General features: G+C 34.5%; 2 protein-coding genes across 2 annotated transcripts; both read left to right on the top strand.

Annotated features, from left to right (window-relative positions):
- Window positions 1–2,816: 2,816 nt before the first annotated feature.
- Window positions 2,817–4,067, top strand: LOC102665406 (uncharacterized). The gene has a single exon (XM_006604975.1). It carries the CDS (start codon window positions 2,817–2,819, stop codon window positions 4,065–4,067), a length of 1,251 nt encoding a protein of 416 aa, XP_006605038.1.
- A 14,824-nt stretch (window positions 4,068–18,891) lies between these two features.
- On the top strand, window positions 18,892–21,582 carry LOC100801870 (GDSL esterase/lipase At5g33370). Its single transcript, XM_003554948.4, has 5 exons — window positions 18,892–19,221; window positions 19,412–19,539; window positions 19,833–20,075; window positions 20,315–20,567; window positions 21,137–21,582. Exons 1-5 carry the CDS (start codon window positions 18,966–18,968, stop codon window positions 21,367–21,369), a joined length of 1,113 nt encoding a protein of 370 aa, XP_003554996.1. The 5' UTR covers window positions 18,892–18,965; the 3' UTR covers window positions 21,370–21,582.
- Window positions 21,583–23,065: the final 1,483 nt, after the last annotated feature.

The following is a 23,065-nucleotide window of genomic DNA, read 5'->3' as shown; positions in this document are numbered from 1 at the left end:
ATCTTAGAAGTAGATATAGACCATGGTTTTTACGCGATACCCGAGTACCATGTATATTTACATATTGACGAAAAGAAACAGTGAAATCTTAAGGACAAATAGTTAAGAAAGTTGTTCATTAGTTGCAAATATCCTTCCCTCCTCAAGTGCAAGCTTCTTGCGTAGCTGCTCTTGGTGCTCAGAAAAGCCCAAAAACAAATCCCTCTTATTACTAGCTATTTTGAATTCTTTAGTTCCTGAATGTACAACCTTCAAATTGTTGCTCGTTCCCCTCTTTGAGAATGGGGAGGATTTTCATAGGACTTCATTCAGCTGATGTTTGTCGGCAGTTTCATCATCCACCACCCTTTTCTTCTGTGCCTTCTCACGTTTGTTGTTGTTAAACCCATATTTATGCCTTCTTCCCTTCATGTCTTGTTTTATCACAACTTTAGCTAAATCTCCCATCTTTAGCATAGTTGAATCTCTTGTCTTATTCTCCAATGACACACTTTGATGGCCTGTATCTCTTTTCTTCGTATGTTCTACTGCTTCAGCTTCACAATGCATAGAGCAATTAGAATTTTCCAGTCATCAGCAAAGGCTTCTGCATCAGCGTTGACACTCTCCACCCTCTTTGGTTTATGCTTTTGTGTTTTCTTCAGTGCTTCCTCCTTATAATTCTCAGATTTATTGGAGGTCTCACTAGAAGGATCAACACCAATCCATGTCTGTTCCTCCTCTACCAGCTCAATATCTTTCGTTTCACCTTTGCTTTTGTAAACTACACTGTAATTTACAAAACAAAAGTTGAAAGGAAAGATATTGACCTGATAGACGAGGAAGAAGCACAGATTGGTGGTGATCGTTCTAGTGCAACCTTGAATAAAGCTGAGATTTATAACGAGGAGGCACGGAAGAAAACACAGAAGCATAAACCAAAGTGGGTGGAGAGTGTCAATGATGATGCAGAAGCCTTTGGTGATCACTGGAAAATTCTGATTGCTTTATGCATTCTGAAGCTGAAGCACTAGAACATACGAAGAAAAGAGATACAGGCCATCAAAGTGTGTCATTGGAGAATAAGACAGGAGATTCAACTATGCTGAAGATGGGAGATTCAGCTAAAGTTGTGATAAAACAAGACATGAAGGGAAGAGAGCATAAATATGGGTTTAACAACAATAAACGTGAGAAGCCAGAGAAGAAAAGGGTGGTGGATGATGAAACTGGCGACAAACATCAGCTGGATGAAGTCCTAAGGAGGCAAATTGAAACAAAAAACCGATGCCTCAATCAGAGAAAAATGTAGTTGTCACTTACTAGGTTTGGTGACCTCTGTCTCTGCAGAAAATTACATTAGACGATGTTAATGAATTCTCCTTCATCATGATCATTTCGATTATCATGAACGTCATTAGCTTCTTCTTCTCCGACAACATTACCAGTGATTTGAGCGGTCAAAGGACTAACATAGGTGTCCATGTATGAATCATCATCTTCTACATTAACACCAATTGTTTTGCCCTGCAGAACCACGCACCACCTTTCATCACAAGGGTCTTGCACGTAAAATACTTGTCTAGCTTGTTCTGCCATGATGAAAGGGTCATTGTGGTAACCAAGTTTCTTTAGATCTACCAGGGTAAATCCTATATCATCGGTGCGCACACCGGTGTTGCTGTCAACCCATTTACATTTGAAAACACATACTGTAAATTTTACATAATTAAGCTCCCAAATTTCATCAATGAACCCAAAGTAAGGGATGGAAGCTACACAGGGATTGGCATCATTGACACTTGCAAAGTGTTGAGATTCAGCCCTTAGGGTGACCCCGCTGTTCTGCATTGTACTTTTGTCATCTTGTGCTTTTGTGTAAAATGAATACCTGTTTATGTCATATCCTTGCCAGGTTATAACATTTCTTTTAGGCCCATCTGCTAGCTTTCTTAATGTTTCTAAAGCATTCTCATATGCAAAGATTGTATCTTTAAACCAATCACAGAAAGTCTTGTTATGCTTTTTCAACAACCAATTCTTTGACATTTTCGGATTATTCTGTTTGACTAAAGCTTCATGCTTAACTATGTATGGCAAAACTTCATTACTGTTCAAGACATACAAGTGAGCTTGTAACAAATCTTCTACACTTGGAGTGATCACCTGCAGTCCTCTTGAACCCTTACCACCCACTCTGTCATCATGCTGAGACTCAGGAAGCCCAACAGCTTTAGCCTTCTCTAAGTGTGTGACTCTGTGTGTGTGTGTGTGTGTGTGTGTGTGTGTGTGTGTGTGTGTGTGTGTGTGTGTGCGTGTTTGTCTCTTTATGTGTGTGTGTGTGTGTCTGTCTATGTGTGTGAGTGTGTTTGTGTATGTGTGTGTCTGTGGCTCAGTGTGTTTGTGTGTTTTTCTGTCTCTTTATGTGTGTGTGACTCTGTGTGTGGGTGTGTGTGTTTGTGTTTGTCTCTATATCTGTGTGTGTGTGTGTGTGTGTTTGTCTCTTTATGTGTGTATGTGTCTGTCTATATGTGAGAGTGTGTTTGTGTATGTGTGTGTATGTGACTCAGTGTGTGTGTCTTTGTGTGGGTCTCTGTGTGAGTTTGTGGCTCAATGTGTTTGTGTCTTTATCTGTGTCTTTATGTGTGTGTGACTCTATATGTGAGTGTGTGTATCTTTATGTGTGTGTGTGTGTTTGTGTTTGTGTTTGTGTCTGCGTGTGTTTGTCTCTATGTGTGTGTGTTTGTGTATCTGTGTGTGTCTCATTGCAGGGTAGCAAAGGATCATTAAATTGTAAACATCATGAGCCACATGATGAGGGAAGCAGTATCAAATCAATGCTTTACAAGCTTTTGGTCAATCTGAGGAGTGGTGTCTTCATGCTGCAAATTGATGGTTTCTGGGTGGAAAATCCTAATTTGGTTAAGCCAGAAATTCTACAGCATTTGCAAAGCAGATTCAAATTAATTGAAGTTATGTACAAGCACTGCAGCTTTTACAAAAATAAGCACTGCAACTTATTTAAGGCAGAAATTTTGCAGCATCTGCAGTATGTGGGTGGAATCTGGTCCAGGGTGTTGGACTCAAAGTATGGGGGATGGAGGAACTTATATGAAGAAGGAAGGGCAGGGCATCAATCTCTATGGTGGAAAGATTTAAAACAAACTGTTAATTCAGCACAGCATGGAGACATAGTTTACAACAACATGAGGTGGAAAATTGTAGGAGGTGATAAGGTCAGGCTTTGGGAAGATAAATGGAATCAGCAGCAGCAACCTCTAGCTAAGAGGTATCCTAGATTGTACCAAATATCTACACAGCAAAACCAAACCATCAGACACATGGGACAGCACATGCAGTCAGGCTGGGAGTGGCAGTTTCTGTGGAGAAGACCGTTGTTCGAAAATGAAATTGAGTCAGCAGTCAATTTTTTAAAGGATATCGAAGGTATACACATTCAGCAGCAAGGATCGGATGAATGGGAATGGTTAGGTGATCAAACAAGGGTATATTCCACCCGTAGTGCCTACAATCTGATTTTGGAAGCTTCTAAAGGGGGTCAGCAACAGGACTGGAGTAAGGAATTATGGAAGATTAAAATTCCTAGCAAAATTTCAGTTTTTGCTTGGAGGCTAATAGAAGACAGACTACCAACAAGGATGAATCTGCATAGGAGACAGGTACAATTGCAGGATCTGCGATGTCCTTTCTGCAGAGAAGCTGTAGAGGTGGCATCTCATTTGTTCTTCCATTGCGTCTTTATCCAACCAATTTGGTGGGAATCGATGTCTTGGCTGAACTTACAAACTGCCTTTCCTCTTGGGCCTAAACAGAATTTTCTACAGCATATCTTTATCCAGGCAGAAGGTTTAAGGAGTAAGAGATGGCGATACTGGTGGATGGTGGTAACTTGGGCTATTTGGAAAACCAGAAACAGAGTTCTGTTTTCAAATGCAGAATTTGATGCTAACAGATTGTTTGATGAAGCTGTTTTTTGGACTTGGACTTGGCTTAGACATTTTGAGAAACATTTCTCAACTCATCTCAATCAATGGGCAAGCAATATTAGTCAGGGTTTTATCATGTAATGGGTGTTACAATTAGAACAAAATACATGTTCTCCTAATATCTAGAATACCTTAGTCTCGGTATCTAGATATCAGGATGTATATCCCTATGTACTAGTACATCTGGTACTTTTGATCATTGATTTATATATATAATATATTTAGTTTTGCTGATAAAAAAAAACTGCAGAAGGTTTTCTGTTTTTTACATCAATTCATTTCCTATGAGACTCAATTCCTCATTCATTGAAACCAGTATGCAACATTTTACATCAAACACCAGTATATAACATTTTAAAGCAAACACCACTATATAATATTTTAAATGAAACAGCAGTATATACATGCTAGTTCCTACGTATGTACCTGGAGTTGCTATAACCCGAACAACCTTCAACAACAATGTCAATGAAAAGTAGTCTATGATAACCTGGAAAAAAAAAACCAATGGTCATGGACATGGCTGACACATTTGGAGAAGGATTTTGGTATTCATTTCAACCAATGGTCATCCAATATCAGAGCAGGATTTAATCATATAGTAAGAAATGGAAGCCATTAAACCAAAGTCAATACTCATGAATGCTAGAACATCCATCAAGAATGATAACAAAGCAGTAATTTAAATTAAATTCATGTTAGTTTTTCTATTTTATGATCACTCCCGATTGCTGGAATGGTGAAGGAGTTGCATTAATGCAGAAATTTCCAAGGTTGTATCAGATATCTAGACAGCAACACAACCTCATCCAGCAAGTGGGAAGTTTTTCAGACCACTGCCCCATCCTCTTGAGGTCTTCAATCATTGATTGGGGGCCCAAACCTCTCAAGGTAATGGATTGGTGGTTGAAGGACAAAGGCTTTCAAAATATGGTGGCTCATAGTTGGGGTAATTATCATCCTAATGGCTGGGGTGGTTAAAGTTCCTCAAACAGAAATTAAAGTTCCTCAAACACTGCATAAGATAGTGGAGCTCACAGAACGGGTCTGTTACTGCAAGAAAAATCAATGATCTAAAAAAGCAGATAAATGACATGGAGGCAGGTATTAATGCCTCAACAATATCCCAAACTCAGGCAGACCTCAAGAAATCACTGCAGGAGCAGCTATGGAGTGCAGCCTTTTCCTATGAATCTATGTTGAGGCAAAAATCCAAAGTGAAGTGGTTAAGAGAAGGGGACAGAAATTCATCCTATTTCCACAGAATCATCAATCATAGAAGGAGGGTTAATGCTCTTCAAGGTCTGTGTATTGATGGAGGATGGATCCATGACCCTAACACTGTCTAGAGAATTTATGCCTGAGAGGGGACTGAGGCAAGGAGATCCCCTTGCACCTTTCCTATTTAATATAGCAGCTGAGGGACTCACTGGTTTGATGAGGACAACTGTCTCCAAAAACCTTTTCAGCAGCTATAAAGTGGGGAGGCAAAAGGAGGAGATTAACATCTTGCAGTATGCAGATGATACACTATTTTTTGGAACTACAACTACAACTAATGTTAGAGTCATGAAATCTATCCTCAGAATTTTTGAGTTGGTTTCAGGACTCAAGATTAACTATGCTAAAAGCCAATTTGGGTGCTTGGATAAATCTTTGGACTGGTGCAGGGAAGCAGCTAGCTACCTTAATTGTGGCCAGCTGAAATTTCCTTTTTCTTACCTTGGAATTCCAGTAGGGTCCACCTCTAAAAGCTGGGATGCTTGGCAGCCTCTCATCAGCAAGTTTGAATCTAAGCTAGCCAAATGGAAGCAGAGATGTCTCTCTATGGGAGGCAGGATATTCCTAACAGCCCTTCCTATCTACCTACTGTCATTCTTCAAAATTCCTAAAAAAGTGGTGCATAAGGTAGTATCTATTCCACACTTGGTCTTGGTTAAATGGAATGGAGACAGACTTCCATCTTCAGATTTTTGCAGTGCAAAAAAAAAAAAAAAACAATCATGCAAGCATATTTGAAAACTTAAAATATGAATAACTCAAGTTAAAATCAATTCATTTTTTACAAATGTGAACAAATTAACTAAGGTACAGTAGGCAAATTTGTTTTCACTAATATTAGTAGGTCATCACCACTGTAGTAGAATTTAAGTTAAACTTAGATAAGTACCTTATGAAGAGGCCAGCTACCTTGTCATAGCTAACAAGTCAGAACTGAACAAATTTCTGCATGTATAATTGAACAAATTTGTTATCAAACTTGTGTGTGTGTCTTTGTATGATGAGTGTGTGTGTCATCAGTGTGTGTCTGTGTGTTTCTATCATACGTGTGTGTGTCATTAGGGTTTGTGTGTGTGTGTTTGTGTGTGTGTGTGTGTGTGTGTGTGTGTGTGTGTGTGTGTGTGTGTGTGTTTCATGACCAATTTCTCTTACTGGCAATTCAGTGGCAGTGTATTGCTTAGGCTTCCGTCGAAATGAAAGGAAAATCAACGAGTCTGACAGAACAACTTCAGTCTTTACTCTTCACTAGTTGAACACAAATAAAAAAAAAATAAAACTACTTCAACGATAAATAAAAGGTTCAGAAACAACAGACCTAGATTGTCTAAGCTATTTTATAATGGGCAGCTATAGTTACAATGATGATGAAATGAACTATAGAAAAAAAAAGTATAAAATACAGAAGAATAAAAAAACAATTAAGGGCAGAACTCAAAAGCTTTTAGCCATGATGCTTGGAATTTAATCAATGAATCAATCATGTCACTGAAATTTGGAACATAAATGAGCTTCTCCCTTACTATCATTCTCTTTCTCTATTTTTTCTCTCTCTCTAGCTGCCTTTTTATGTTATATATCTATCTGCTTATACAAATGATACTCTCTTTTTACTTCATGGTGAATGATTAACCTACCTAGGTCTACAATGAGGGATTGAAAGTTCCAAGAGAAGAGTTTGAATCCAGAGAATATCAGCTGTGGCAACAACTAAACTTCTATATTTTGCTGCAGGGGCCACTTCTATATCAGTTGTGGCTTTGTATCTATTGATATTGCCATCAGAATTAATAATGATCAAGCAAAAAAGAGAAAAGATGTTATTTCATATACATTGACCTAAACATTGATCTACTAACCCGTGTGCTTAAGGACCATATACACTACATTGGTTAAAAGCAAATGTTGCATAGTGGTTAAAACTTGCTTGTTGTAGCCTAAACCAGTTTAGCATCTTGTTCTCAAATTGATGGTTTCATAACTATGCTACTGGCTTGTGTAGCATAGTGGTTAAAACTTGCTTCTTATAGCCTAAACCAGTTTAAGCATCCTATTTTCAAATTACTGGTTTCAATTTTCTACACAAGCTACATACAAAAATTCTTAGGATCACTTCACAAACAAAAATATGCATAAAAAGCAATCATTGGAACTATCTTAAATTTTAGACCAAAATACTGACATTGTGTTGGATTAAAAGAACGGGCTGATAAAAGAATCCTAACTAAACTGGGAAAGAAGAGCATAAGCAAAACAAATGAAACGGCACTCAAACCAAATAATGATTGCATGGGTAGTTTTCTTGAAATAGCACTCAAACTGGGAATGGCAGCTTAATTGGAGAAGACACCTTTTCGATTCTGAAATAGCAAGGGCAGATAGTTTTCTTGGGGACATATCACAGCAGCAACTTCATCCCCTAAGGGAGGACACTTGGATTTGGAAACTTGAACCTGCAGGAGACTACTCAACAAAAAGTGGATATGATATGATATGGGGAGAGCTGATGGAGGTAAGACAGGAACAGGATTATGGGGCAATATGGAAACTCAAAATACCCACAAAAACAACAGTGTTCACTTGGAGGCTACTTCGGGATACATTACCAACAAAGCAAAACCTTAGAAGGAGACAAATACCGATAGATGATATGCTATGTCCTTTATGCAGAAATAAGGAGGAGGGGGCTGAACACTTGTTCTTCAATTGTAGCAAAACCCTCCCTTTATGATGGGAATCAATGTCCTGGGTTAATCTTATCACTGTAATGCCACAAAATCATAGGGACCATTTTCTGCAACATGGAATGGAGGTAGCAGATGGAGTCAGGTCCAAAACCAGGAAATGCTGGTGGATTGCTTTAACTTGGACAATATGGCACCATAGAAATAAGGTGGTGTTCCAAGATACAACTTTTCATGGAACCAAACTGTTAGAAGATGCCCTATTCCTACTATGGTCGTGGATCAAAGCAATGGACAAGGATTTTACTCTTCATTTTAACCAATGGTCCTCTAATCTTAAGGAAGGTTTTAGGAACTAGGAGGTGTTAACTCTTAAACTGTTACAAGAACACAATAAGGGTAAGGGAAACTGTTAAACTCCAATAATAGGCATTAACTCTTAAACTGTTACAAGAACACAATAAGGGTAAGGGAAACTGTTAAACTCCAATAATAGGCGTTAACTCTTAAACTGTTACAAGAACACAATAAGGGTAAGGGAAACTTCACTAAGGAGAAGAAGCACAAAGTTGTCACGATGCTCAAGTTAAATATGAGATACCCTAGCCATGTTTAGTTCACTAAGTGTGCGATACATGAATGCAATCAAATATTTATACAGGATTAGACCAAACATACCTACGTGAGGTGGCGAAGGAGAAGAAGCACAGACTTCTGACGATGCTCGAGTGCAACGAACACGATGCTCGACCTTAGACAAAACGATGGTCAGATGGAGAACATACAACTTCAAGGTAGATGGAGAACAAAAAGAGCAAGAAAGCTTAGATGGAAGAGAAGACAGAGAGAAGGAGAAGACAGCGCGAAGGAGACGAAACATACCTAGGTATGGTGGCGAAGGAGAAGAAGCAGATACTTGTGACGATGCTCGAGTGCGACGAACACGATGCTCAGATGCAGACAGGGACGGTTTCGCTAGACGGAGATTAGAAGAAGAAGAGAGCGCGAAAGCTTAGATGGAGAAGAAGACAGAGCGCCAGCTTCATAGGGCTCACCATATTTTTTAAAATATAAGTTCAACATCGGTTTCTTAAAAAAACCGATGTTAACAAAATGATGTTAAGGTTAACATCGGTTTTCTGGAAAAAATCGATGTTAACATATCAAACGTTAACATCGGTTTTCTAAAAACCCGATGTTAATAAACATATGTTAACATCGGTTATTTAAAAACTGATGTTAACTAATAAATGTTAACATCGGTTCTCCAATAACCGAGGTTAATGAACTTCGTTAACATCGGTTTTTCAGAAAACCGATGTTAACGTATACACGGTATTTACAATTATGCCACCGCGCATATGTTAACATCGGTTTTTTTAACAACCGATGTTAACACACCGATGTTGAATCCGCTTTTTGTAGTAGTGAGAGCATAAAGGATTTGATTAAATAGAGCAACACGACAGTGGGGACAAATTTAATTAGATACATTTTCGTTGCTTGAAAGAGAATGAAGAATATCTTAGATTAATTTTCCATTAAAGGAGAATTTGGAAGAGTCTTGGTGTGAAACCCTGATCCTAGAATTTTCTAAATTTGAATTTATATCTCAATCAAATATTCTCTTTTCTTTATTTTAATTTTATCTTCATCTTCAACCAAATCTTTACCTTTTTAATTAAATATTCTAAAAATCAAATCTTAATCTTTTCCCAATTATTTAGTTTCTATTTTTATTGGTGATAATTGCTACGCCAAAAATGCGGTCTCTGTGTATTCAATATTTGATTACTTGATGACGACCGTGCACTTGCTGTTTTCCCCTATTAGTTTATATTAAATATTAAGATAAAATAAATTAATATGAAATAAACCTATCTAAAAACTTTAATATGAAATAGATTTAGGAGTAAAAAAGGGCCTAGTCAAGCCATTTGGTAAGCCTAACCTTGGTCTAATTCATAATTATAAAGCTTGAATTTGATATATTTACTTATTAGAAGTCAATTTTTAAGCCTAACTTGGCTAGTTTGAAGATCTAACTCATAATAGGCCATTTTTCCTATCTCTACCCTTATAAGCCTTTAAGTAGTTTAACAAGCAAAGCTAAAATTTTAAACTGCCAGGTGGAGTCTAAAAAAGCTTATGATGGGTAGTAGGTTAGATTTAACTTTGAATTTTTAAATAAGTCAAGCATATTTAAGCAAGCCCATATTTGAATTTTTTTAGTTCGAGATAACATGAATTTTTTATTTATTTATTAAGTGTCCCTATTGATGATATTGTGTTCCTAATATGACACTTTAGCTAACACAACACTTTATAACATTATATTTGATGATGCAGCACTTAACAACTTCAAATGGCTAGAACTCTAATGTGATAAAAATTCTTATGTTAGGGACCTTTTATATTTTTTTACAAAAACTAAATAAAAATGTGAGTAAATTATAAACACAAAAATATTTGAGCCTAAATTAAATTCCATAATGTTAATCCAAAAGGAATTTATATCTTAAAGATGAATTATGATTCCTAATTATTTTGATTAAATGCAAATAAATACAAATGATAAAAGTTGTGTCCAATGTGCCATCAGATCATGGTTTGGATTTCTGCATCTGAGTTTTCAGATGATACATCCATATAAGATGATCTGACATAGTATTTATAAGTAGTACATTTAATATCTTCATTTAATACTCTGTATATGAGATTCTTTTTTGTAAGAAACATTCTCCTAAGATTTGTCAAAGTCCTATGAAGAATAAATAAAATCCAGAGTTTGAAAGTGCTAATTTTCATTAAAAGATGCACTTTGCTGGTGAGATTTGCTATGATGGAAGAAGTGACTTTTCTGGTGGAGTATAAGACAGGTCAACATATCAGCATGGACTCTGCATAAAGAAGGGATGTGCATTTAATGCAAGCATTAAATATTCAAATGGCCTCAAGACTTCAGTTAAAGACTTAAGGATTAGAGTGAATACAAATACATAGCTCTCAAAACATCTTGTAAATCTTGAGAGAAAAGACTAAAGTGCTGAGAAATATATTCGTCTATAAGATGATCTGATATTAGTCAGTGTGTAAACTTCCAACAAATCTTGTTGATTTATTTAGAGCTAGCAGTGACTTGGTAGGACAAATAATACTTAGTTAAGTCAAGCTTGGGGTAGAGTCTGCTTTTGTAAGAGCCAAAAGTGACAATGAAAAATACTTGTAATTTTGTGATAAGTTAGTGAAAACTTGTTGGGTTGCTAAGAACTGGACATAGTCTCGGTGTAGAGACAAACCCGTCAAACTTTATGTCTGTTATTTTTTATTGCTTTTCTTTGTGTTGCCTAACAAAAGAGTTCAAATTCATTTTTAGATTTTACATCTCTTTTTGATCGGTTAAGAAAATTGTTTTCGCATTGTGTGGTAAAGTTTTTCTTAAATACCCCTTAGCTATTTTTAGGTAAATTCACATTAGACAATAAACGCGTTTTTAATCTAAAAAAAGTTTAAACTTTCTAAAAATATAATTCAACCCTCATTCTTGTGTTATTTACTTTTACATGTAATGAATCAACATATTGTAAAAATTAAATTCTAGAACTTTACAAATTATTAAAAATTTATTCCATAAATTAATTTCATATAAGTCTTCAAATTCTTAAAGGCTAAAATATATTTTTTGTCCCTACAAAATATCCAAAGTTTATTTTTAGTTCCAATAAAAAAATTATCTATTTTTCATCCCTATAACATTATAATGTGTTACTTATTGACTCGAAATTATGCTTGTGGGAATTAAAAACCATTTTAGGGGAAAAAAATTGGTTCTTGTTCACCACCATCAGCCTCTGCGTGCAGTGAGCGCCACCACCATCAATCAACCGCCACCGTCAGCTGCAACACACCCAACCTCCAATGGATCTGGAAATGCCCAATAATAAGAATATTCCTCGCAATAATTTCACGCCGTAGGTCCAAGCCATGATTCACCCGTCCAACTCGGCAATAACCATTAATTAGTGAAGTTAAAGTAACAACATTGGGAGCACAACCATGAAAGAGCATTTTCTTGTGCATGCCTAGTGCAGAAGCCATGTCACCTACCTTAACATAGCCATCAACTAGGGCACTCACTACTACAAAAACAAGAATTAACATCGTCAAATCTACATCGGTTATTAAAAAGGCGATGTAGTAAATTTCGCGGTGGCATTTTTGAAATTTATACAAACTTTTTGACATGTTAACCACGGTTATTGTGAAACCGGCGTCTATAAGCATGTTACAAAGGCGGTTTTAGAAAAACCGCCTTTGTTTGGTTTGTAAGCACGACGGTTTTCTACAGCACGTCTTTGTATAGATTGACTTTTCATTTTTTTCTCTCTCTTTGTATAGACACGTCTTTACACACTCGCCCTTCATTTTCTCTCTCTCTCTCTTATCTTATCTTCTTCGCTGACCCTTCATTTTCCCTCTCTCATTGTAGCCTTGTGTATGTCTTTGTTGCTTTCTCTCTCTGGCAGAGAACGTCTGTGTATGCCTTGCTCCACCGCAACCTAAAATGTCTTGTTAGTTTCTTTAATAGCAGCAACTGCTGACTCATTCCGTGCTCTTTTGGCTCCGTGTCGTTGCCGTCCTCGCTTCGATCCTTTCGTGGACTGCCCCCGCGAACGCCGCGCTGCGAGCTCCGCGGTTTCGTTTTCTTCTCCTGCTGGCGGTGGAAATGGCGATGCTAGAACCGACGACGGTTGCGGTTCTGGCAGTGAGTCTAGAGATGCTAATCTCAAACTGGTAGGAGACGTGGCTCAAGAGCTTTTTCGACTTTCGCCTGATGTTATCATTCTCGATGTTTCGGTGTGAACTCTTCTTCACTCTGAGTAGATTTTTTTTTTGTTATTATTTTTATTTTTAGTAAAATAATAATTTAGTGTTGTTTATGTATGTGATAGGGAATGATATGTTTGGGGGATGTGCTACACTAACCTGATATTCGAAACAATAATGAAGTGGCATGGGTTGTTTTTCACTCACGCATGCGAAACATTTTTGTGTAATTATTATTTGTTCTCATCCCCTCTCACTAATTACTTCTCAGTCCAAGTTTGTTGCTCCTTTCTCGCTACCACGCTAATTTCTTTCTTCTATTCCATTTCCATGCCTTGATTAAACGTACTAATCCTTGCTTATTATTAATGAGTTTCTTCGAGATATTTTTAGTTTCACCAATTGTATTAACTATTTTTGCTATTATTCTCATTGTAACTTTAGTTTTGAAGCTTGGTTGATTCAATTGATCGATTTGCAATAAGAGGAATCTGGTTTGAGACATGCTTTGGATGGTCTTGATAGCATGGGATTCGATTCTCTTATTTCCACAGAGAATGAGAGGTCCCTCATGGAACGTGTATGACATGAAGTAAAGCAAGAATTAAAACAGGTAAGGGATTAAATGTTAATAGCTTTTAAAAGTCTGCGTTCGAGTCCCATCATTTTGAATCTCTTCCCCCGTGATTGACCTCAATGTCTTTTTTTTTATAAATATTATGTAGGGTTATAAAGAGAAAATTGTGGACATAAGAGAGGAAATTTTACGCAAGAGATGAGTTGGGAAACTTCCTGGTGAGACGACCTCTGTCCTTAAAGCTTGGTGGCTTTACTATATATTTTTTTCTTTTAGTAAACCCTGTTCAACCATATTTGAACGAATTTAAATTGTGATTTTGGATGTTGGTGTGTTTGGGTGGCCCTGGTCAGAAGATGTTTTATTAAGTGTTTATGTAATGCAAGGTTGGTTAGTTTGGTTTTGCACTAATGTATGATTACTTTGTGGAATATACTTAAAGTTGAAGATTTTTTAAAAATCTCTGTTTTTTTTCTTGTATATGTGTAATCAGGAGAGCCCGAGAGGGGTCTTGTATTGTAAGTAACTGGCCATGCTAAGTTTTTTAATAAATTGTGTTAACCACTTGTTGCAATAATCAAGAGTTAGATCATTCATTTCAATATTCTTAGATTTTGTTTGCTGTTTACCAAATCTGTTATGTGGGTAATGAATTTTAATCTACTATTGCTTATTGTTGATGGCCATTTCTTCTAAAATTTAAGACTGATAATTTTTACACTTGCTGCCTGTTTTAGGTGGCTACGAAGACTGAGTCAAATAAAGTTGCAGGGAATGCCATTTTATATGAATGTGTTTAAACAATAATGAGCATTGAAGATAATGGTGGCTTACATGTACTTGCCATTAATATCCTGGGAGGATTCTTGTCAAACCGTGACAACAATATCAGGTTTATTTCGGCTCATTGCTTCTCTTTCATAAGTATTTGTAAGTTTTGATTAAGACCTACTAACACCAGCACATTGAGTGTTCACATTGCAAAGTTCCTTATTTATAAGTTATCACTTTAAAGGCATGTTCTTGCTTCAACAATTTATAAAATGCATGTACAAGAGTTCAGCTACATGAAACACATTTGTTTTGAAATAATTTTGTACATAAGTTCTGCATATCTTATTTAAAATTTTTATTAGGAATGAATAAGTGATAGATATAAAAATTCATATTGCTAAGTCCTTGTTTCACAATTGTAATTTTTAGCAAATATATTGATTTATGTTTATTAATTGGTTAATTTTTGAAGATGTTTTATTTTCTGTTTTCGGTTTAGGGAATGTTTCGGTAACCCGTGGCACCCAGGTAGCTAACTAGTTTCAAGCTCCCTTATATATATATATATATATATATATATATATATATATATATATATATATATATATATATATATATATATATATATATATAAATATATATATATATATATATATATAACATTATTTGTATGTTAATTTGGAACTTAGAAGAGGGTAAACAACATCAAGAGGAAAGAAAAGTACAAATAATTATATTTTTTTCATTGGTTGAAGAGAAAATAAAAATTCAAACTTTTTTGTTTGTTTGTTTTCCTCATTTCAAATTTTAAATCTTTATTTTCTTCATTATTTTCTCTCCATCATTCTAAACACAACATATATATTTGGATGAAAAATATAAAATATATATGAAAAACTATGCATTTCTATTATTTAAAATAAAAAATTTAACTTAATTTTTTGTATTTTCCTTTCCCTGCAAATTTTAAAAGTCTCTACTCCCGTGGAAGATATTGATAATAGTACTCAACACTCCACAGGGATATATAGTGTCCTATTAGGTATTGACTAAACATATAGTCGAGGCATGCCTGCAGCTTAATTTATATGCTCTGTCAGTGTAAAAAATTTACACTATCAATTTTGTTACCAGTTCAATTTTGAGTAATGTTACCAGTTTAATTTTGTTATCTGAGCTGGGTGCAAAGTTTTGGACATCATTTCAATTGGCTCTGTACTTGTTGAAAATATTTCTATACTTGTATTATGTTTGTTTGAGCTTGTATAGTTGTTCCTTTCTTCAATATCCTTGTATCAAGTGAATCTTAACCTTGCATACTTTATGCAGGTGGAGTTCTAAATCTGGCCATGATTGAGTGTGTGGACAATCAGAAGGTAGACATGTAGAATCAATGTTACTTGTGAATAACTTGTTAAAATTTCGAATTGTAATTTCGTTACAGCTAATTTTCTAACGAATACCATTAGTTATTTGACAAACCTTAAAGTGTTCTTATACCTCTAGAACTGCAGGTAGCAAATCATCTTAACCATATGGTATCAACCCTTGGAAGAAATCCTCTGAAGATTTTGGTGCAAGTAAATATGAGTGGAAGAAATCCTCTGAGTTACTCTAACTCCTTAATATTGGTCATCACACCATTCCTGCTAATATTTTTTCTTGTGAGCTTGTTTTCTTGGTCCGCATGAAAGGTACGTTTCATTCCTACTAATATTTTTTCTTGTCAGCTTGTTTTCTTTTCCTTCATTTGAATTTTTTGTGGCTTTATTTTACTTTTTGTGGTTAGATCTTTTTCTTAACACTGAAGTCATAGGATGAGTTCTAAATGTTTATAGCACAATGTTTTGTAACTTTTGTAGAATTGACCAGCTTAAATGGCTGGTCCTAGGGTTGCCCATGCTACCTTGAAAGGTCTGAGTGTGGTTAAGGACATCATAATTGGAATAACACTTGGTTTAGCTGCTGGTGGTGTGTGGAAGATGCACCACTGGAATAACAATATATATATATATATATATATATATATATATATATATATTAACTGACAATAAAAAAGTCATAATAACAATGTATTAACTTGAAATTTTATTAAAATATTTATTTTAAAAATAAGTAAAAAAAAAATGTGTATGTGACTTGGGGCAGGGTGTTTATAAAAATGGTCCTATTTTTGTTTAAGAAAACTATTATTTAAAAATTATTGATATTATTTAAAGGAAAAATGGTCCTAAATCACATTTATGCTGCTAGTTTCTTTACACTATTTTATCCAATTTCACTATTTTTTCGTTAGTTATTACTTTTCAAATATCCTAAATCATCTCATTCATGATTAGAACAAATTTAATTTCCAAGTTAATTTCATGATTAATATAAAAAAAACACTACGTACAAATAAGTCTATGAATTTAATTTAAATACTATTAAAGGTTCTATAGTGGACATTAAGAATGAGAATAAGTTGGCTATTAGGAGATTATAGCACGACTTATATATAATGAGGTCTAACGTACATGATTTATTTCAATTCATTTTGGCCAGGTACTTTATTTTTGTAAGGTGGAGGTTCCCTTTTGACTATGGATATGGTGACTCCGATCAGAAATGATTGAAAAGTCTGTGCCCCTTGACCATGTGTTTCAACGAAAAAAATATTAGGTAATATACAATTATATAAGGAAAATTTTTAACCAATGAATTTCTATAAAATAGTTCAAATATGAAGATTTATATATTATCTTGCAGGAGAGAATTCAACTTGAAACTACTCGATTGTATAAACTTAATTGATATAACTTTCATGCTCAATTTGATAATTTTAAATAATTTTGAATATTTTCTTTTAGTGTATATAATTTTAGTGAGCAGCACTTTTAGACAGTTTTTTTTGCTAAACGTATATAGTATATGTGTTCAAATTTGATTAATTTTATTCTTTTGTTCTCTCTTTGTACGAACAATTTAGTTTAGTAATTATTAGTTAGTTTGTAGAAATATTTTTTTTAATGAAATGACCATGCCACTAATTTTTATGTCATCATAATTCTTGCTTCCAAAAAGCAAAAAAAACTAAAAATAATTAATACTTCTACATCGGTTCAGGCGACGACCGATGTAGAATATCTAGCATTCTACATCGGTTATTAGAATGACCGATGTAGAATGATGACTTAACCAATGTAGAAATCTGGCATTCTAAGTCTTAAAATTGACAGATTTCTACATCGGTTGTCCTAATAACCGATGTAGGATGTTAGAATTCAACATCAGTCGCTCAACCATCGTTGTGTTTCAAAGACACCGAGTTACAACTACGCGTGATAACCGATGTAGAAAGGCGTCGATAACCAATATAGAAAGTCTATTTTCTAGTAGTGACTAAAGGTAAACACATTAAGCTTGGTTCCAGATTTAACCATTTCATAAAAAAGAAAGGAGGCCTCCTTCATTGTACTCAATCTGCAATAACCTGATATTAGAAGCTTCGTCGTTGGGAAGAGGAGGCTCTTGCAAGAGAAAGAGAAATCGAAAGAGAAGAAATAAAAAATGTGTTACGTGACTTATCTTTAGTAAACAATCACATGTCACGTATGTTAAGAATCGTCCCAACCTAATTTCGACTAAGAAAATAATAACATATTATAATTTTCCAAAGAAAGAAAAATAAGCATATTTCTTTTGTATCAACTAAAATACAACTTTAGATATTTTCCAGAAATAAAAAAAAATCTTTTAGCCATCTTAAAATTACTTTCTACAAAAGGTATGTTAGTTAAGGTGAGGGTGTACAGGTAGAGAAAGGGTACCGGGGGTGTGGGTGGGACGGTTAAATAGAATACCTACCCTGACTAGTTTTTGTTTGAAGGATCCAATATTTGCATATCTTCATTAAAATCCAACAACTATATTTTTTTTCAACTATAAATAAGGCCATTTTTTCAAATTAATTATATGAACTTTACAATTGTTTCTTCCTCGTTAGTTATTTATTTTCGCGATCTATTTTACATTAACAGATGAATTATATAAGATAATTTTTTCTTGATTACTATGTTACGTTTTAAGTCTTATCCAATTTAAATATGATTACAAAATCAATAAAAAATACTTGTGATCTAATAAAATAAAAGACATTATAAAGGAACTTAGTTTAAGAAGTAAATTAAAATACACTTGTATGGTGTAATTTTTTTCATATTGTCGTTTAAGTATACATCATAATGATTGGCATGATCATTGATTTTGTAATAATTATTTTTAAACTCAAATCTATGATGACTTTTATTAATTGACAGTGTTTTACATTAGTTGTGTATGAAAATGAAATTCAAATTTTAATTAAAAATCTTCTTTTATATTAACGGGACTATAAGAAAATTGACACAGCCGTGTGAAGATAAATGTTGTTTACATGGATATTACATCGAAATAATCTGAAGTTTCAAGTTAAAAAACACTCAGTACAGGAAATACACGCATATCTGCAACGGAGTATTGAATTGGCAAGGATAATTTTAATGAACATTGAACAAGAAGCTATATATTTCTGGTCAATTGCATTTAAGTATTATGGAAGTACTATTGTTATCTTTCATTTCTTGTTGCATCTGATCAATAAATCTAACCTATCACATGCCACACCGGTTTTAAAGCCTTGAATTATAGAGCAATAAAGTGACCTCCTAAACTAGTAAGATCTGTGTTTCAAATGGTGCAACAAAGTTTTCATTATATAAAGACTTGAATCCTGGGAAATCCTCCATCCACATCCCAAATTATCTAGTCCTTAATTTAGCAAACAAACCACCAATCCCACATCCAAAGGTTCGTTTCAATATGGCAATCTTGTCAAGTTTTGCTCCTTTGACCATTCTTAGTTTAGTTTTGTTAGTGGTTGGAGTCATTGTCTCAGGGGCTGAAGCTAGGCCAAGAGCATTCTTTGTGTTTGGAGATTCACTTGTTGATAGTGGAAATAACAATTACTTGGCTACCACGGCACGTGCCGATGCTCCTCCTTATGGGATTGATTACCCTCCAAGTCATAGACCAACTGGTCGTTTCTCCAATGGCTACAACATTCCTGATCTTATCAGTTAAGTTTACCCTTCTTTAGCCGCTTTTTGAACCTCTTTTTAGCTTCAACATTCATCTTTTTAGGCTTCATTTTCATCATTCACATTCCAAGTTTGAACCCTTTTTTTTGGTCATGTAGCTTTGCATATAACAATTAACTTAACATAGAGACATATAAAGTATATGGCTAACTGATTGGGATGTTTCAGGTCAGCGACTTGGTGCTGAGTCTACATTGCCATACTTGAGTCCAGAATTAAGTGGAAATAAGCTCCTTGTTGGTGCCAATTTCGCTTCAGCTGGAATTGGAATACTTAATGACACTGGAATTCAGTTTGTAAGTTCATTAATTACTTGTTAATTACATGAATATATATTCCGGATTTTGTATTTGTTCCTATAAAAAAAAAAAATTGTATTTCGCCTCAGTTGGTTTTGTCAACTTGACACATCATCTTATGGTAAACCTACTCACTATTGTGCTAAAAAAAATAATTAAGGGATGAAATACAAAATAAAAAACATTAGAGACGATCAAAGTCAAGGAAAAATTTCAAGGAAAAAAAATTTATAAATTTTGAGGCTAACTTTGAGGATTACACTTAAAATGATTGTATGCCACTTTTGCAGGTAAATGTAATCAGAATGTATAGACAGCTACATTATTTTAAAGAGTACCAAAACCGAGTTAGAGCTTTAATTGGAGCTTCACAGGCTAAGAGCTTAGTGAATAAAGCACTAGTGCTCATCACTGTAGGTGGCAATGATTTTGTGAACAACTACTTCTTGGTGCCCAACTCAGCAAGGTCCCAACAGTACCCACTACCTGCATATGTCAAGTATCTCATCTCTGAGTACCAAAAGCTTTTGAAGGTAACGCCCTATTGATTAAACAGAAGGGTTATCAAGGTTTTAAAAAGCAGTCCACGGTTGTGATTTTTGCCGTAACATCAAGATTTTTTAACTATTGGTGACCCCAATTTTATTCATCATATCAGCCAACATGATAAAACCGCAATGCGACCGTGACTGATATTTAATTAAAACCTTGAGATTGATACTTAATGTCTTGTGATCCCTCGTTCTCATAGTCATTAATTTTTATATTTCAGAAATTGTATGATTTGGGAGCACGCAGAGTTCTTGTGACAGGCACAGGACCCTTGGGTTGTGTTCCATCAGAATTGGCCCAACGTGGTAGAAATGGACAATGTGCTCCTGAATTACAACAAGCTGCAACATTGTTTAACCCACAACTCGAAAAAATGTTACTACGACTCAACAGGAAAATTGGAAAGGACATTTTTATTGCTGCAAACACAGGAAAAACGCACAACGACTTCGTTTCTAACCCCCAACAATTTGGTACAACATACTAACTGATTAATATTCACGCCCTCTAGCCAGCCAGTTTTTCGTCCCACAGGTTTTCAATTATTAAGAGAGTTTAGTTTAGATAATTGAATAGAGTACATGAATTGTTGTAATTCCTAATAACTTCAATTCTTACTCAGAAAAAAAGGTTTTGAATTATGGTCACAATGCAATTGCAATTCTGACCATAACATCAAAATATTTTAGGTCTCTGTCACCTCAACGTACAACAAATGCATGTGGGCACATCAGTAACATTTGATTGCAATTTTTTTGCAATATCAAAGATTGTGAAAATATGTGATCGTGACCACCATTTAAAACATGTTCACAATTGTAGTCTCCTTTGTCCTTAGTGCAAAATTTCACCTCTTTGAAAATATTAATAATGAGGTGAAATAATATTACTTTTTAATTAATGATGTGCCATTAGAGGATAATGGAGACAAAAAAATAGAAATATGTGAATTGAATCATGGGATTTAATGCAATTTATTTAACTAGTGCTGTCATGAAGAAATTATCAAGCAAACTAACATTTATGTTGTTGCTTTGTGCAGGGTTTTTTACATCACAAGTAGCTTGTTGTGGGCAAGGACCTTACAATGGACTTGGGCTATGCACAGCACTCTCCAACCTTTGCACCAACAGAGAGCAGTATGCATTTTGGGATGCATTCCATCCATCTGAAAAGGCCAATAGGCTTATTGTGGAGGAAATTATGTCAGGTTCTAAAGCCTACATGAACCCAATGAACCTTAGCACCATCCTAGCCTTGGACGCAAACACATGAAGATAACACAATGACCCTAAAACTTGTATTGGCCTAATTCCATGCTAGTTAATGCAAGAAATCTCTCCTTTTTTACATTTTTTAGTATATATAATGTAATTGTTGATTATCGTATTCCTCTGTAAAAGTGAGGAACAAAATTATTGGAAGAAAAAAACTTCCATCTACCAAAAGTAACAATGGAGGATATAAATGTTACATTCATTACCAAAAGTAACAATGTTTTTTTTTTCCTAAATTGCGATTTTGGTCCCCTAATTTTTTAATTCCATGATTTTGACCTCCCTAGATTTTAATTGTAATATTTGGTCACCTAGTCTTAGTGATTTTAGTCCTCCTGATAAATTATTATCAAATAATTATGATTAATTGAGTTATTAAGTTAATTATAAATTAATCAAATTCATTAATTATTAAAAAATTGAATAAAAATTATTAATCATAATTTTTCACAATACTATGTTCATTTTCTTCATGTCCACTGTAACATGCGACTCCACCAACAATAGTATCACATTAGGGTTAATAATCTTTTATTAAAGTTTTTTAATGATTTATAATTGATTTGATATCTCTAATAATCACAATTATTAGTTAATAATCTATCAAGGGACTAAAATCACAAATTTATAAAATGCATAAGGGGTGTTCGTGTTGACTCCTTGGCAAGTGTATCAATTCGTACATGTAGTAATAAAATGATAATACAATGTCAAGTCCACAAGAACTTTGCTTCTAGTCAGAATTTTATATATATATATATATATATATATATATATATATATATATATATATATATATATATATAATGTTTAAGCAATTTGTGACTTAAATCGAATCTTGTTCATTGATTAAGTACAAATAAAAATTAATGTAAATTAACTACAAAGCAAGGAACATGAGAGAGTAAGAAAACAAACGCTTGGAGTTGTGATATGGTGTTGGTGATGAGTTATAGAACGTGTTGGGGGTTCTGCTTACTAGAACTACTATTGATGCAACTGTAATTGATTTTTCTCTTTTTAACATGAATATGATTATTACCTGCATTTATTAACCTACTTTAACCATGATCCCTCAAGTGAGAGAGCCTAAATCACCTAATATCGCTCATAATCCCTTAAGAGTTATATTAAATAATTTGCATTAGGAACAGAGATGCATAAACAAGTTAGACAATACCACTCTATCCATAAACATGGATCACCTAAATGTTCTTCCCAAGTTCTTAGCATATAAACATTTTTCAATGTCTAAATCTTAAAACAATACGTGAAAATGGATGATCAAACCATCGGCATGTGAATGAGCACAGAAAAGAACAATAATATCAACATCATATTAATAGATAGTTTAAAATCATTATATCAAAGAGAGTTTGATTTGCAGAGCTTCCAACAACGGGTGATTTTAGTCTCTCATTGTCATGAAAAACTTACAAATATAAAAGGTGGAATGAAATGGAAGAAAATGGAAGAGAAATGGAGTGAAACATATTGGTCAGAGCTCTAGAAGAAGATCTTCCTTGCACTGGTTGCCTGAGCTTTTCTTTTCCTTCCTCTGCTTCCTTTTGCTTCGTAGTGAAGGATTCTCAATGAATGAATGTTGATTTTATATATAAAATCCACTTTTTGCAAATATCTTCTCACTTGATAACCAATCAAAACCGCCAATGTGCGTTAAGCCTACACGTGCG

Source organism: Glycine max, chromosome 19, assembly GCF_000004515.6.
Source record: "Glycine max cultivar Williams 82 chromosome 19, Glycine_max_v4.0, whole genome shotgun sequence".
Lineage (NCBI taxonomy): Eukaryota > Viridiplantae > Streptophyta > Magnoliopsida > Fabales > Fabaceae > Glycine > Glycine max.
This window is presented reverse-complemented; position numbering and strand designations above follow the sequence as displayed.

Bases quoted from the DNA above. Each gene is read 5' to 3' on its own strand.
- LOC102665406 (XM_006604975.1), top strand. From the start codon at position 2,817: ATGCTTTACAAGCTTTTGGTCAATCTGAGGAGTGGTGTCTTCATGCTG.
- LOC100801870 (XM_003554948.4), top strand. From the start codon at position 18,966: ATGGCAATCTTGTCAAGTTTTGCTCCTTTGACCATTCTTAGTTTAGTT. The intron at 19,222-19,411 runs GTTAAGTTTACC...GGGATGTTTCAG, and splicing joins CAACATTCCTGATCTTATCA to GTCAGCGACTTGGTGCTGAG. The intron at 19,540-19,832 runs GTAAGTTCATTA...CCACTTTTGCAG, and splicing joins ATGACACTGGAATTCAGTTT to GTAAATGTAATCAGAATGTA.